General features: G+C 43.1%; 1 protein-coding gene across 10 annotated transcripts in view; it reads right to left on the bottom strand.

The window, feature by feature from the left end:
* Window positions 1–3,608: 3,608 nt before the first annotated feature.
* The window catches only part of LOC310876594 (unconventional myosin-VI-like), a 165,234-nt gene continuing 154,864 nt past the window's right edge, over window positions 3,609–13,978 (bottom strand). For 7 of the 10 annotated variants that reach the window (XM_083790160.1, XM_083790164.1, XM_083790167.1 and 4 more), the window contains 3 exons: window positions 9,425–9,451; window positions 5,060–5,287; window positions 3,609–4,334 (listed from right to left, as the gene is read on the bottom strand). In XM_083790160.1, the coding sequence (XP_083646286.1) occupies window positions 4,135–4,334; window positions 5,060–5,287; window positions 9,425–9,451 (455 nt within the window). In that variant the 3' untranslated portion in view covers window positions 3,609–4,134. The remainder of the gene's footprint in view (window positions 4,335–5,059; window positions 5,288–9,424; window positions 9,452–13,978) is intronic. The other 3 variants (XM_083790163.1, XM_083790166.1, XM_083790161.1) reach the window with 1 other exon arrangement.

Genomic DNA, 13,978 nt, shown 5'->3' with positions numbered 1-13,978 from the left:
GTTGCTTTCAAAATCAACAGTGGGTCACGCTCAGTGGCACGTCTAGCGTTCTGGAAGCAATGTAGTCTCAGTCGCGCACAAACCTTGTATCTCCATATATTTTTTTTTTTACCTTTTTTTTGTATATACAGTACACGTATACATATCTACACACTTTGAGCTTGTAGATCTGACTGCTACTTTTGGCATATATTTTGAATCCTGTAAAGAAACAGTTTGGGGACATACGAGGTTCCCAACGGACAACAGACGATGCTCCTCCGCTCTTGAAATGCTTTCTGCTGTGGACACGCCCCTTTACGCTGCAGGTTTAGTCTCAACGCGAGATTGTCTCTAAATAAAGTTTATGTAAAAGCACGCCTTCCCTCCCCCCCCCCCCCCCCCACGTGGCTTAAGAGGTTTGGGTACAATTATTGCTTAGATAGACAACAATGCCACATACCCAAACCATTCTGGAGTAGAAAGAGAATTCAAAAAATAAACGCGTACATTCCAGTTGGAATATCACTCTTTGTTAGACTTCTTGTATATAAAATATTCAGTGTGTTAATGTTATAAGTGAAGGCTGCATCTTTCATTTAGTGTAGTGGTTCTTTTACGTGGGGTTTTCCAGGGACCCTCAGGGTTCCTTGGGGGGGGACCACTTCACCACTTTTCAACCCATCTGTCCTCAATAATGATTATGATAAAATGGCCAAAGAAATTAATAATCCTACCCAGTCTGTCTCATAGGAGGGCTGTGGGCAAGATCAGAAACACGTCCACCAATGGCGTCATCGATGGGGAATCCAGGCTAATAGAAATTGCAGGTTTTGTATTCCTGAAAAGTTGCAATGCGAAAACAATGTGGTATTTTATCATGAACAATTAGTGAGGACCAATTATATGAAGATAGGTTGAGCAGTGGTGAAGTGGTCCTTTAATGGACCTTTACAGTTACAGGTCTGAAATTCAGAGAGTATACAAATGGAACCAAACAGACCCTTACGGTTCCGTTTGTATACTCTCAGAGTTACGGCGGGCCTCGACATTAAAAGGTTTGAGGAGCACTCACATAATTGTCAGTGCAACATTTAGATTGCAGCTGAGAAGCACTCACACAAGACAACTAATTCATCTCAACACGCAATATATTCTTGTTTTTTATCTTAAAATCGTATTTCTTTGTCGTCAAGCAAAAATGAAACTGCCAGTATTTCAATAAATCCATTTAAAGTCCCCCTCCGGACAAGTTTTAAAGTATGTAAATGTATACATACGCTGCTAGGACTACCGTAATTGTTTAGTTTTTTTCACATAAATGTTAGAAAAAGAAAATCTGAAAAGGGTCTGGAAGCACATCTACTCTTATTATTCTTCAACGAGAAATTCTGGATATATGAATGTTCAAATATGCAAATAGCACATGCATTGTGCCTCGCCAATCACCGCTGCTCAAAGCAAGCTTTGTCTCACTTTTACACCAAGTGGCTAATTTGCATAGTGGACAATAATGGTTTTTTGGCATCTGTGACATCACACACACACACGCAGAGAGAAGCTCCCAGTGGAAACGGTGTGTATAGTAAAAGTCACCGGTTCTCAATGTGGGGTTCATGGACCCCTAGGGGTACTTGGGGGGGGGGGGGGGGTCCCCAGCTAGGTTCATGGACCCCTAGCTAGGGGGGGTCACCAGCTAAACGATTGATAGTTATGCAGTAAAAATGGACACTCACGGGTCAACTCTGACAGTGTGGATTGGGGTCACAGAGAAAAAATAGAATACTGTATATCAAATGGGGGTCCGTGGCCCAACGGCTGTCAAACTCTGGGTCCTTAAAAAAAATGAGTTGTCCAAAGTAATGCCTCCAGGAGGTGTTCACGGTACAAAGAAACAGAGGGGAACTTTAGAAAGTAAAATTAATGTTTACGTTTAATTGCGACTCACCCTCATGGAAGATTTCTGCTCGTTATAAGAAAATATGATCTGAAACTGGATGCAAGGTAAAGCAGCTTATTCCAATGATTTCCTTTATGGAGCACAATCACTTTCACAGCTGCGCTCTCAAACACACATTTGTCCAACAGTATGAAAACTCCAATGAGTGTGGAGCTGTATATCTGGGGAAATGTATGGTTTAACAGCTGGTAGAGTCCATCCTTGTTTTGTCTCTGATGACTAATGTCTACTAATAATAGGGATGAGGATCATTTAAAACTTAAAACAACATGAGATGAGATGACTGTTTCAAAAGAGTAATGCCTGAAGTCAAAAGAAAGGCAATTATTCACCTTTCTTATTAGCATATTATTATATTATTATATAAATCACATACATGAATGACTATAAGAGAACAACCAAACAGGATTTTCTTTTTCTATGGATCAACGATAACTCAAAATTACATTCTGTTTGAGAAAAGACCCAAAGGTAAAATAGAAAGAAAAACAAAATAAAGTTAACACAAATATTTGTCTTATAATTACGAGTGCAGTTGTGAAGGAATGATCTTGGAGTGACATGGCTCATGCAGCACTGTCTGTCTCGCAAACAAAACGCAAGACGCGCAAACTTTGTGTGCAAGTATTTGCCCTGAACTACAAGACGACAATGTAAACAGCAGGTTGGAGAGGAATCACTGACTGCATAGCAGGGCTGGGCAAATAACGGACAGTTATCAAAACGCACATTTGTAACCCATTACAGACTTAATCGTGCACATCATGTCTAGGTAAATCGAATATCAGAGAAGCAGGGTTCATTTTATATATTCTCTTACATTTCCATCAACATGGAAGGATTCAAACGAGTGTCTTATAATCGACTCCAACGATGTGAGTGACGTGCTGTGCGCTTGTAGATCTGCTACTTTCACTATTTAAACAAAACTATAATCATGCGTTAATTGTAAATCGAGGCAAAAGTTGGAAATAATCGCAATGACGATTTGAAGTGTCATCGCCTAGCCCTGCTGAAAAGTAAAGACAGAAACAAAAAAAAACTAATCAGACCAGTGGGACCACTGTGGTAATCAGGAATGCATGTACATGAATTAATACAATTAAACGGATCGGTGCATGGGACCTCTGGAGTCGTCTGGAATGCATAATTATGAACACTAATCAATTAATAATACAATTAAATCATTGTAATTTCTTTTGGGGAAGCAGCTTCGAAAAAAGAAAAACAAAAGTCCTAGTTTGTAAGCAATCAAACTGTGTTAACTAAGTGTTTAAGGCCTCATAGTCAGACTGCAGAAATCTTACGGAAAATAAGCATAATTCTTGAGGGTTGAACAAAATCAACGTGTGATTCTCCTCCATAGGGTTCAATGACCCCCCCCCCCCCTCCCCCTCCTATGAGGATATATACACACACTACACTTTTGTGTGTGTATATATCCTCATAGGCCTTAGTCCTTTAGTGACTAAAGGACTAAGGGACAATGAGGGAAAACGTCGTGCCTCGAGTCAGAGCCTCAAAGCCCAGTGGTGTGGTAGGTTTTGTCAGAATGGCGGTCTGGGTTGCTTTACAGGTAGCTAGGTGGGGTGGTGCTTTCGTCCCTTTAAGTTGTCCGCGGCGAGAGAGGCCCGTCGTGGTCACCTTGTGGGTGGGGGGGGGGGGGGGGGGGGTGCATGTCACTCGGCAGCAGTGGTTCTCAAAATGGGTTCCGCGGGGATCCCCTGGGAAATTATTTTAACAACTTGAACCCCAGCATCAGTATCGTGGGGAAAGCCTTCATGAAAATAAAAAAAATAAAAATAAACATATGCGTTGTGAGCTTATCGTTCGGCTATGTTCTGTCCAAATTATTCTGAGCCTGTGTACATTGGCTATTAAAATAAAATAATCTTGAAAATAAATGTTAAAATTTGGAGCATTTTTTTAACATCTTACCAGCAAATCTTGTATAGGGAGGGGGTGGGGGGGGGGCTCCTGGCACAGAATATTTTTAGATGGTGGTCCGCGGCCCAAAAAAATGGACATTAACTCATTTGGGGGGTGGTGTTTGAGAACCACTGTGCTATTAGGTATCTGGGGGTGGTGGGCGGCTCCGTCCCTTAAGTTGCTTGTAGCGAGAGAAGCCCTGGTCGCGGGCGGCCGGTCTCCTCATGGGTTTTTATTTTTTATTAATTTCTCTTTTCTCCGCGTTCTCACTTGAGCATGCTCTGCAGCATGGCCGTTGCGTAGGTGGGCCGTGCTTGGCGGCTCTCGATGGCCAGGCGGAGGTACTGCATGCCGCCGCAGCGCTCCCAGATCTCCTCGAACTGGCGGGGCAGGATCTCCGCCCCACGCTTCCGCGTCAGGCCCGTCTCCTCCAGGCTCAGCTCACACATCTCCATGTCGTCTTTCCCTGGAACGGAAGATAAGGAGTCAGAAAAATAGCTTGATAGATCGATCAGTCTAGAGTGTCAAGCAGATGAGAACCTTCCATTTCCCCCCAAAAGCGAGAGGGGAAATCTTCCATTACAACATCGCCAGTGTAAAGAGATCTCTCTTTAGAAGCGTTAATATTCTAACCGAGATACATCATGAAGTCAGAAATTAGGACAGAACATGGGCATTATAAATTAATCAATCTGCGCGGAGCTTGTCGGGGCCGTGAACCAGGAAGTGAATGGCTGCGCGTGCAGCAAAGCAGATCCCGGAGGGGCTGAGCAAGGTGTTGCCTAGCAACGGCCGCTGTCAAAAAATATCGATAAAAAAGAAAATAAGATGTCCCCACACATGCCAGGCACCCCGTGGTTTCTTTTCATAGGACGTGTGTGGACGTCCTAGGAATCATAAGTTAACCAGGGATCTGTGTCGCCATAGCTTTTAGCCAAGAATATATATTCTTTCACAGCAAACGTTTTAACTCTAATATTTGCTTCTGGGGGGGGGGATGGAGGTCAGTGGCCAAATACATATTATTTTGGCGGTCTTTAGTTTGAGAACCACTGACATGAAAACCTGTTTCTAACTGTTGGGGTTCAGAAGACATTTTACACACACACACACACACACACACACACACACACACACACACACACACACACACACACACACACACACACACACACACACACACACACACACCTGCCACCAGTATGATGGGGTGCTTGTCGGGATGGAGCTCCATCTGCCGGGCGATCCAGGGCCCGTCGAAGTGCGCGTACCACCAGCCCTTCTTCTTGCCGCCGGGGTCCTTGTACTGGTCCCCCGGGCGGATGAACGGGATGCGGAAGTAGCGCTGCTGCCGGTTCATGGCCACCTCGTGCTGCCGGGCCGGGATGGGCGGAGCAGCCATGACGGGGTTCTGTTGGGCTGCGTTGATACGACGAGACATAGCGCCGTTAACACAAACGTTACGCTAACAAGCACTTAGCAGCGGTGGAGAGTAACAAAGTACATTTAACCAAGTGCTGTACTAGCTCTGTTTGGAACCTCACTCGCTCTTAGCTCCGCTTTAAACCACTTTAACCATAATATATTTCAAACTTTAGTTCACAAAGTGATGCGTTGTGAGCTTGTAGATTTTTATTTAACGTTTACGCCCCACAATAGAGATGCTGGGGTTTGTGTGGTTCATTTAAAGAGGAGATAAGTCCTTACTCCTTTTAGGCTGCATTTATTTAATGAGCAAGCAGCAGCAGCAACAGCAACATACATTTGGGAGCGGAGCCTTCCTCAGTGAGATAATTACACAGAGAGCTAAACGGACTTTAATCAGAGCTGGTGATCATTTCAAGTTCAAAGCTCTAGACTAGGGTTGTTCAATGGGATATCTTTGTGTGAGTAGAGTGGTGTGAGTAGAGATTGGAGTTCTAAATTCTAGTCAGTAGTAGTAGCAGCACCAATCAGGGCAACAAGCAACATATATTTTTTTATTATTATTACTTGGCTTGAGAAGGTTGTGTAAAAAAAAAAGTAAACCGTATCCGTGCAAAACATGAGATTGATGCGGGGTTCTCGACAAGATCAGGGACCAGAGAGGAGAGAGCAGGAGGAGGCTGAGGTTTGTTGGCTTGTTGGATCATTTCATCTGCGAGTGTTGGAAGTAATAAGCTTACAAAATAACCATCCTCATCTTACTGATGATTTAAACCTCGACATTACTTTTCTTTTCAAATGAAAGAAAAATAATAACAACAACCGGGTGTGATTTCCACTGCAGCTAAACTTGTTTTGGGGATGTGCCCTAACGTAGTGACAGTTATCCTAAAACAATTTGGTTTGCAATAATTTCATATTATTTCCATAAGATTATGTGTTCGAGAAGTTGCGACACACATACAGACAAAGACACAAGTAAAACATAGCTCATGCCCATGGTAGATTATTATTAATTATTATTATTTCCTTCAATAAAACGACACAAATGAGTACAACATGAAATCTCTTCAATAATTGTATTTTTTTAAACAATATATAAACCAACAGTACAGGGCAAGACACTCTTCCACCATCAAGCCTCCTTCACGCCACTCACCAAAAGGTATGCGAAAGCAAAGACATGCAACAACCCCATGTCACAGGAATACGCCGAAATAGCGCGGAATTGCAATTCTGTACATACACGCCTAGAAGACCCCCAAATCTGCACACATTACACGACTACTGTTTTGAACGTGACAGAGGTGTGGCTTTCACTAGTGCGTACAGGTAAATGCTATTTCTCCGTGGCTGGGTCTGGCTGGGTGAGTTGGAATTTGACATAATTTACTCTGTCCTTATCGGGTTACAACTCGGACAGGGTTGAGTCGGCTCTACCAAACTTCGGATGTCTAGGCGTGTATGTACAGAATTGATGTCTAGGCGTGTATGTACAGAATTGATGTCTAGGCGTGTATGTACAGAATTGATGTCTAGGCGTGTATGTACAGAATTGATGTCTAGGCGTGTATGTACAGAATTGATTTATAGGCGTGTATGTACAGAATTGATGTCTAGGCGTGTATGTACAGAATTGATTTCTAGGCGTGTATGTACAGAATTGATTTCTAGGTGTGTATGCACAGAATTGATTTATAGGCGTGTATGTACAGAATTGATGTCTAGGCGTGTATGTACAGAATTGATGTCTAGGCGTGTATGTACAGAATTGATGTCTAGGCGTGTATGTACAGAATTGATGTCTAGGCGTGTATGTACAGAATTGATTTATAGGCGTGTATGTACAGAATTGATGTCTAGGCGTGTATGTACAGAATTGATTTCTAGGCGTGTATGTACAGAATTGATTTCTAGGCGTGTATGTACAGAATTGATTTCTAGGCGTGTATGTACAGAATTGATGTCTAGGCGTGTATGTACAGAATTGATTTCTAGGCGTGTATGTACAGAATTGATGTCTAGGCGTGTATGTACAGAATTGATGTCTAGGCGTGTATGTACAGAATTGATTTCTAGGCGTGTATGTACAGAATTGATTTCTAGGCGTGTATGTACAGAATTGATTTCTAGGCGTGTATGTACAGAATTGATTTCTAGGCGTGTATGTACAGAATTGATGTCTAGGCGTGTATGTACAGAATTGATGTCTAGGCGTGTATGTACAGAATTGATTTCTAGGCGTGTATGTACAGAATTGATTTCTAGGCGTGTATGTACAGAATTGATGTCTAGGTGTGTATGTACAGAATTGATTTCTAGGCGTGTATGTACAGAATTGATGTCTAGGTGTGTATGTACAGAATTGATTTCTAGGCGTGTATGTACAGAATTGATTTCTAGGCGTGTATGTACAGAATTGATTTCTAGGCGTGTATGTACAGAATTGATTTCTAGGTGTGTATGTACAGAATTGATTTCTAGGCGTGTATGTACAGAATTGATGTCTAGGCGTGTATGTACAGAATTGATTTCTAGGCGTGTATGTACAGAATTGATTTCTAGGTGTGTATGTACAGAATTGATGTCTAGGCGTGTATGTACAGAATGTACAGAATTGCAATTCTGTGCGTTTGGGTGAGTCCGGGTAGAATGGAACAATGAGCCCATTGTCTCTTCTCATTCCAACACTATGCTTGAAGGTAGAAAGTCCCAGTGGTGTAAAGTAACTTAATTAATTTGGTTGAGGTATTTGCACTTGACTTAAGTATTTCTAAATTCTACATTGCAGTATTGATGCTTTTACTGAAGTAAGAAACGTGATTACCACTGGAAAGCCCTCTGTTTGGTGTGTGTTTCACACAGAGACATTTGTTTTGAATACTAAGAGGTACAGTAGGTGGAAGAGAGGAAACAGGTTTTGAACCCTGCAGGCCAGTAGCTGTTGTTTTGCAGTGCTCATGGAAGTTCAGGCTGCTTGCCAGGCATACAGTATACTGCACATGGCTCTTCCAGGATCCTACAGATACCTGCCCCGTGGCGCCTGCACCAGCTGCCATCACGCTCTGAGCTGAGCAGCTTCAGAGCGCAACGGATTTGTGGATTTTGACGGAAAAGCCACGATTCCACACAAATCCTTCCCCCGTCACCTCAACCGAGAAACCAGGAAGAAGAACGAAAAAACTATGTTCCCAGAATCCTACTATATTCCCAGTGTAAGAAGTGGCCACCAAATGCAATAGGCCAAATTCTGCTAAGCAATGGACGAAATCGACCAGCCACTCCCCAAGAACATTTCTCACCCGGGACATTTTTTTTTGCAGGAAACCAACTATCATAATGAAGGGCAGGTTCTCTTCTGAAATTATGTTTTGGGGGTGCCATTTTGGCGGGAGACAAGACATTAGGTAGGTTCTGCTCTTTAGAGGGTATGCGCATGCATAAAGTGAATGGCAAATCAATGGTGAATTTTAAGATGAACCGAGCTCTGTGGCCAGTGAGCAAAAAGGTTACTTCACCGTCCTCAACAACTTGCAATTACACACTGGGCCTCATATAAACTGATGCGTATCGAAATCCAATTATCCATATTTGCGCACAAAATAAGTGTGCACACTAAATTATCGGATTCATGTCACATGCACACTGGTCAATTTTGTTCTTACGACCGTGTCAGCTTATCAGAATTGATCTAAATTGACAGGCGCATGCCTACAATTTACCACAGCGTCGCACGCTGGAAATAGCCGATCTGCAAGCTCACAAGTCACAACACATCACGACGATAATATGAGCTTGCGGATCGGCTGTCTTCGCCAGCAAAGTATAACAGAGCTTTAATTGTCTCGGCAGGCATCATTTGCAAGTCCTTCTTTGATGGAAGAATGAGCTTGGCTCACAACGCAGCCTTAACAGCTGGTGTGATTTGGGTTGAGCCACCCACCACTATGGCTGATGGACATGAACAAAAAAAAAAGTTAGCTTCCTGCCCCACACACACACACAGCAGAACCCACTCATCCAAGCAGCCAGCCAGCCAGCCAGCCTTTCCCATTATCTGTGGGTTAATGAAGGGTTTTCAGTGCTGTGGTGCTGTTAGTAGCATCAAACATGGTGCAGTACCAAACTTACATGCTTTGCTCACAGGCGGCGCACGACCTGGAAGTAAACATAGTATTTATTTAACCCATTCTGACCTGAGATCAGATTCTAATGATTTGTCATTCATTTCCCCTAGCAGGTTACTTTATGCTGCTCAGGAGCAGGAGGAGCAAAATGTTTCTCATTTACAGAGAACGACAGTCTGTGCTTATATTAAACAAACATTACAAACGTATTGCCATAAAATGAGACTAAAATGTTGAGGTTCTCTCTGGGAGTAAGAAGCATGGATAGGATCAGGAACGAGTACATCAGAGGGACAGTGCATGTCGGATGTTTTGGAGCTAAAGCCAGAGAGAGCAGACTGAGATGGCTTGGACATGTGGAATCTTGTGGATAGTAGAGTATGTCGGTAGAAGGATGTTGAGGTTGGAACTGCCAGGCAGGAGGCTTAGAGTCTAGACTAGCGGAAGACCAAAGAGAAGATGTATGGATGTAGTGAAAGAAGTTAGTTGGTGTGAGAGAAGAAGAGGCAGAGGACAGGGTGACATGGAGGCAGATGATTCACTGTGGCGACCCCTTGAAGGGACAAGCCGAAAGGAAAAGGAGAGAATATTACAAACGTATTGTTGACTCATAAAAAGAAGCTGCAGTGTAGAAGCTTTGCTTATTGTGAAGTATCATTTAAATGAAAGACAAAAAGATGCCAGTGTGTGTATGGTAATGAAGTATATTTCCGTTCTCTTCTCTCTTAACCCATTCCGGGCAGGCACCCATTTTGGTGTCAGCGTCATGTTATGCTTTAGCTATTGAAAAATAGCAGATCTACAAGCTCATAGCTTGTAGGTCTGCTATTTTTGAAAAATCAAAGAGCGACTGACATTTTTAGAATCTGATCTCAGGTCAGAATGGGTTAAGTTGCTAGAAAATATACTTCAGTAACATTCAGGATCCTTGGACACAGAGAGACCACACAGTACATCCATCCAGGATCCTTGGACACAGAGACCACACAGTACAATGCCACTCCACAGCCACAGACAGACTGAGTCTATTGTGTGAGCGACAGAAGGTGAAATTGCTTTTATGTTGTTGTTTTGTTGTCTGGCAACATGAAAACAAAATAATTAAAAGAGTGCGCCCTCAAAATAACAGCACAGCATGCATTGAAATTGAGTTTCATCTTTAGTTGTATTGTTCCCTTCTGGTTTTTCTTTCGTTGTTGTAGTTGTTGCAAACAATCCATTTATGCTGATTTATTTTGGCTGAATAAAAAAACTTGAGTTATGCTTTAGGAAGGGAACCTTTTTTTGTTGGCAGGCTTGAGAGAGAAGACAGAATATTTTGTTGAAGACTTACAAGCTACAAGACTACAAGCTCACAACGTGTCACATATCAACACGTTGTGAGTTTGTAGATCTGCTATTATCACGTATTGTTTTTACGGCTCTGGGTTAGGCACTTTGTGTGCATGAAACAAAAATAAAAATAACTAAATATAAAGTGAAGGAGGGAGACACAGATGGGAAGGAGTGGTGCGAGTGGGATCAATTTCCAATCATTTGGCTCTAGCTTGCGTCAAAATAAAAGCGTGCGTGCATACGGTCTCGGGGAATAAGGGCTCTTTGTAGTCATGACAACGTCATGCGTTTGGCTTAACCCATTAAGACCATGGAACACATCCATTCTGTGTCACCTTAGCGTTTAACAACTATAAACATTATTTTATGCTTTAGTTATTGAAAAATAGCAGATCTACAAGCTCATAGTGTGGCACTTGGTGCTGAGCTTGTAGAAAATGTGTGCAAATCGTTGAATATATATTCTTTCACAGCAAACTTTTTATTTTATTTTATTTTATTTTTATCCCACGATTTTGTAACCCATTTTTCACCCCTGTGTCAATCATCTAATGTGATCCTGGGCTATACACACCCTCAGCCAACCTGGGGAGAGCAACGGACTTAACTCATGCTTCCTTCATGCTTGAGTGTCTAAGTTGCTCCTTTACACCTGACAGGGGGGAGTTTCCCTGGTTGGACGTAGCGCGTGGAAGGAACACGTTATTCCAACCAGTTCCTTTTCCCCTCCATCAGGCGCCCCGGCTGGCCAGGGGGAGGCAGTATAGAGACCAGGATTACTGCATGTTTTTGTGAGGGTACCTACCCTAGGGGACACGGGGAGAACATGCAAACTCCACACAGAAAGGCCCTATCACCAACCCCGCCTTCGGGTATGGGCACTGATGACGCGGAGGAGGAAACACGCCGCCAGCACCCACAGCGCCCCGAGCGGGAATCGAACCCAGGACCTTCTAGCTGTGAGGCGACAGCACTACCAACTGTGCCACCGTGCCCCAAACGTTTTTAACTCAAATCTTTGCTTCTGGGGGGTTCTCCGGAACAACATCAGATAGGTGTCGGCGGCCAATTACATATAATTTTTGGGGTCCTTGAGAACCACTGACACAGCAACACAGGTTTTTCAGAAAACTGATTTAGAAGACATTTCGTAAAATCAGTTCTCAGATCTCAATGGCATAAGAGGATGTGGTGATGCTATTGGTGAACAGAGATGCTTTGATGGCTCTGAACACAGAACAATGGGGAGAGAGAGAGAGAGAGAGAGAGAGAGAGAGAGAGGATCTGACGCAGGCATCCAACTGTGGCACACTGCTACTGAAGTTATCGCTGCAGCTATTGATGATTTTTCTATTACCTTTTCAATTTAGTTCGTGTTTTTCTTATACAGTACGAATATCATCAATTCGATTAAGCTCTTGTTGTTTTCTACTTCACACAATGTTACATTGTACGTTTGAGAAACGAGTAAAGTTCCTTTCAAATGGTAATACTGTACATCCCCTTACTCAACCCTGCCTAGTAATTCATTTTCAATGAGACCTGCGTTATTTTCTGTACGCACAGAGAAGTTGAGGGGCAAACAACGGAAGCATATTTACGTGGGCGCGGTCCCATGAAATTGGGGCTTTTCAATAAAATTCCACTTAGTTTCAGTCACGGTTTAGTCCTCTGAAATGTTTCAGTTTTATGTTAGTCTAGTTTCAGTCGACTAAATAACATGATTTTAGTCTACAAAAATCTACAGTTGATTTTGTCAACAAAAATGCAGTTTGAGAGCGCTCGCGACGGGCTACGGCGCTAGCAATAAGTGGCTACTAGGTCAGGCTAGCGTTTTTGACGGTACATTTAGCGTCATATTGGCTATAAATGTAATTGAAAAAAAATATTTTTTCGCCCGAAACTCTTAGTTAGAATGCAATTGAGGTTGGCGTGGGTTTTTTTAGGGGAACTGCAGCACAAGCGCAAATTTCGGAACTCGAGTCCCACGTTCCCCGCTCTGAGAGCCCTCAGCGCCGCAGCAGACTACTGTTCTCTTCCCTTTCTTTCTTCCCCTCTCAGCCGCAGGCTGACATGCACACCCCTCTGTAATACCGTAGTCAGTTGCCACAACATTGTTCAAGTGAACTATAGTGTGTTTATGTTTGTATTCATTGTAATAATCAATATCGCTACGATGAATTATCGGCCTGGTTATCCGAGCCGAGTTGAGGCATAGTCTTGCGGCCGAGATAATGAGCCTGTGTGTGTGTACACACACACACACACACACACACACACATGCAATGGCACGGAATCTGCCTCGGGCATCTAGCTCTCTGTCCCCCACTGACATGCACTAGCCACGGCTAAAAGTTGACAAGTTGAGTACACACACACACACACACACCGCCCCGGTTGTCCGCGGCCTCAGAATGCCTCTCTTTTCTTTTTTTCTTTTTTTTTATTTTTAAGATATTTTTTTGCGGCTTACGCCTTTTCGAATGCCTCTCTCTTTGATTTGATTTATTTGATATATTCATGATACAATTCATAGAAGAGCAGTACAGAATTATCAGGATTGCACAAAAAGTCGGCGGTGAGAGGGGGCATCTGAGACGGGCTACTGTAGACTACATGCTGTCATGCGGAGCGGTGCGGCGCGGCGATAAATCATCATAGCGATAATGATCATTACAATGAATAAGCATAAACACACAGACACACAGTTCACTTGAACAATGTTGTGGTACATAAGATATTTGAAGACGGATATGCATTTTAGCATTTTTTAAGTGCTGCTGCTACTCAACCTGTGAGCAGGCTGAACTTAGCCGTGGTTGAGGGCATGTCAGCGGGCGACAGAGAGAGATAGATGGCCGGGGCATGGGACTCGAGTGCGAAATTGCGATTATGCAACAGTTACCCTAAAACAAAAAACACGCCAACTCAATGTCCTTGTAACTAAGATTTTCGAGCGAAAAAATATTTCTTTGAATGAGACTTTCACCCAGTATGAAGCAAAATGTGAAACCAAAATAGTATAGTAGCATAAGTTGCTATGCTACTACTGCCACCAAGCCCGCATAGAAGACAATGGGGAAAGCTCATCGCCACTCTGACGTCATCATCATGATAGCATTGAAAGATAGCCGTTCTTATCTCCCGAGGGGCGTGACATTCGACCTTTAAAGGAGCCATGTGTGTCTGTCTGGGTCTGTCCCTGGGTCTGTCCCTGGGTCTG

The sequence above is a fragment of the Protomyctophum parallelum genome (assembly GCF_964188405.1).
Source record: "Protomyctophum parallelum genome assembly, chromosome: 19".
NCBI classification, from domain to species: domain Eukaryota; kingdom Metazoa; phylum Chordata; class Actinopteri; order Myctophiformes; family Myctophidae; genus Protomyctophum; species Protomyctophum parallelum.
This window is presented reverse-complemented; position numbering and strand designations above follow the sequence as displayed.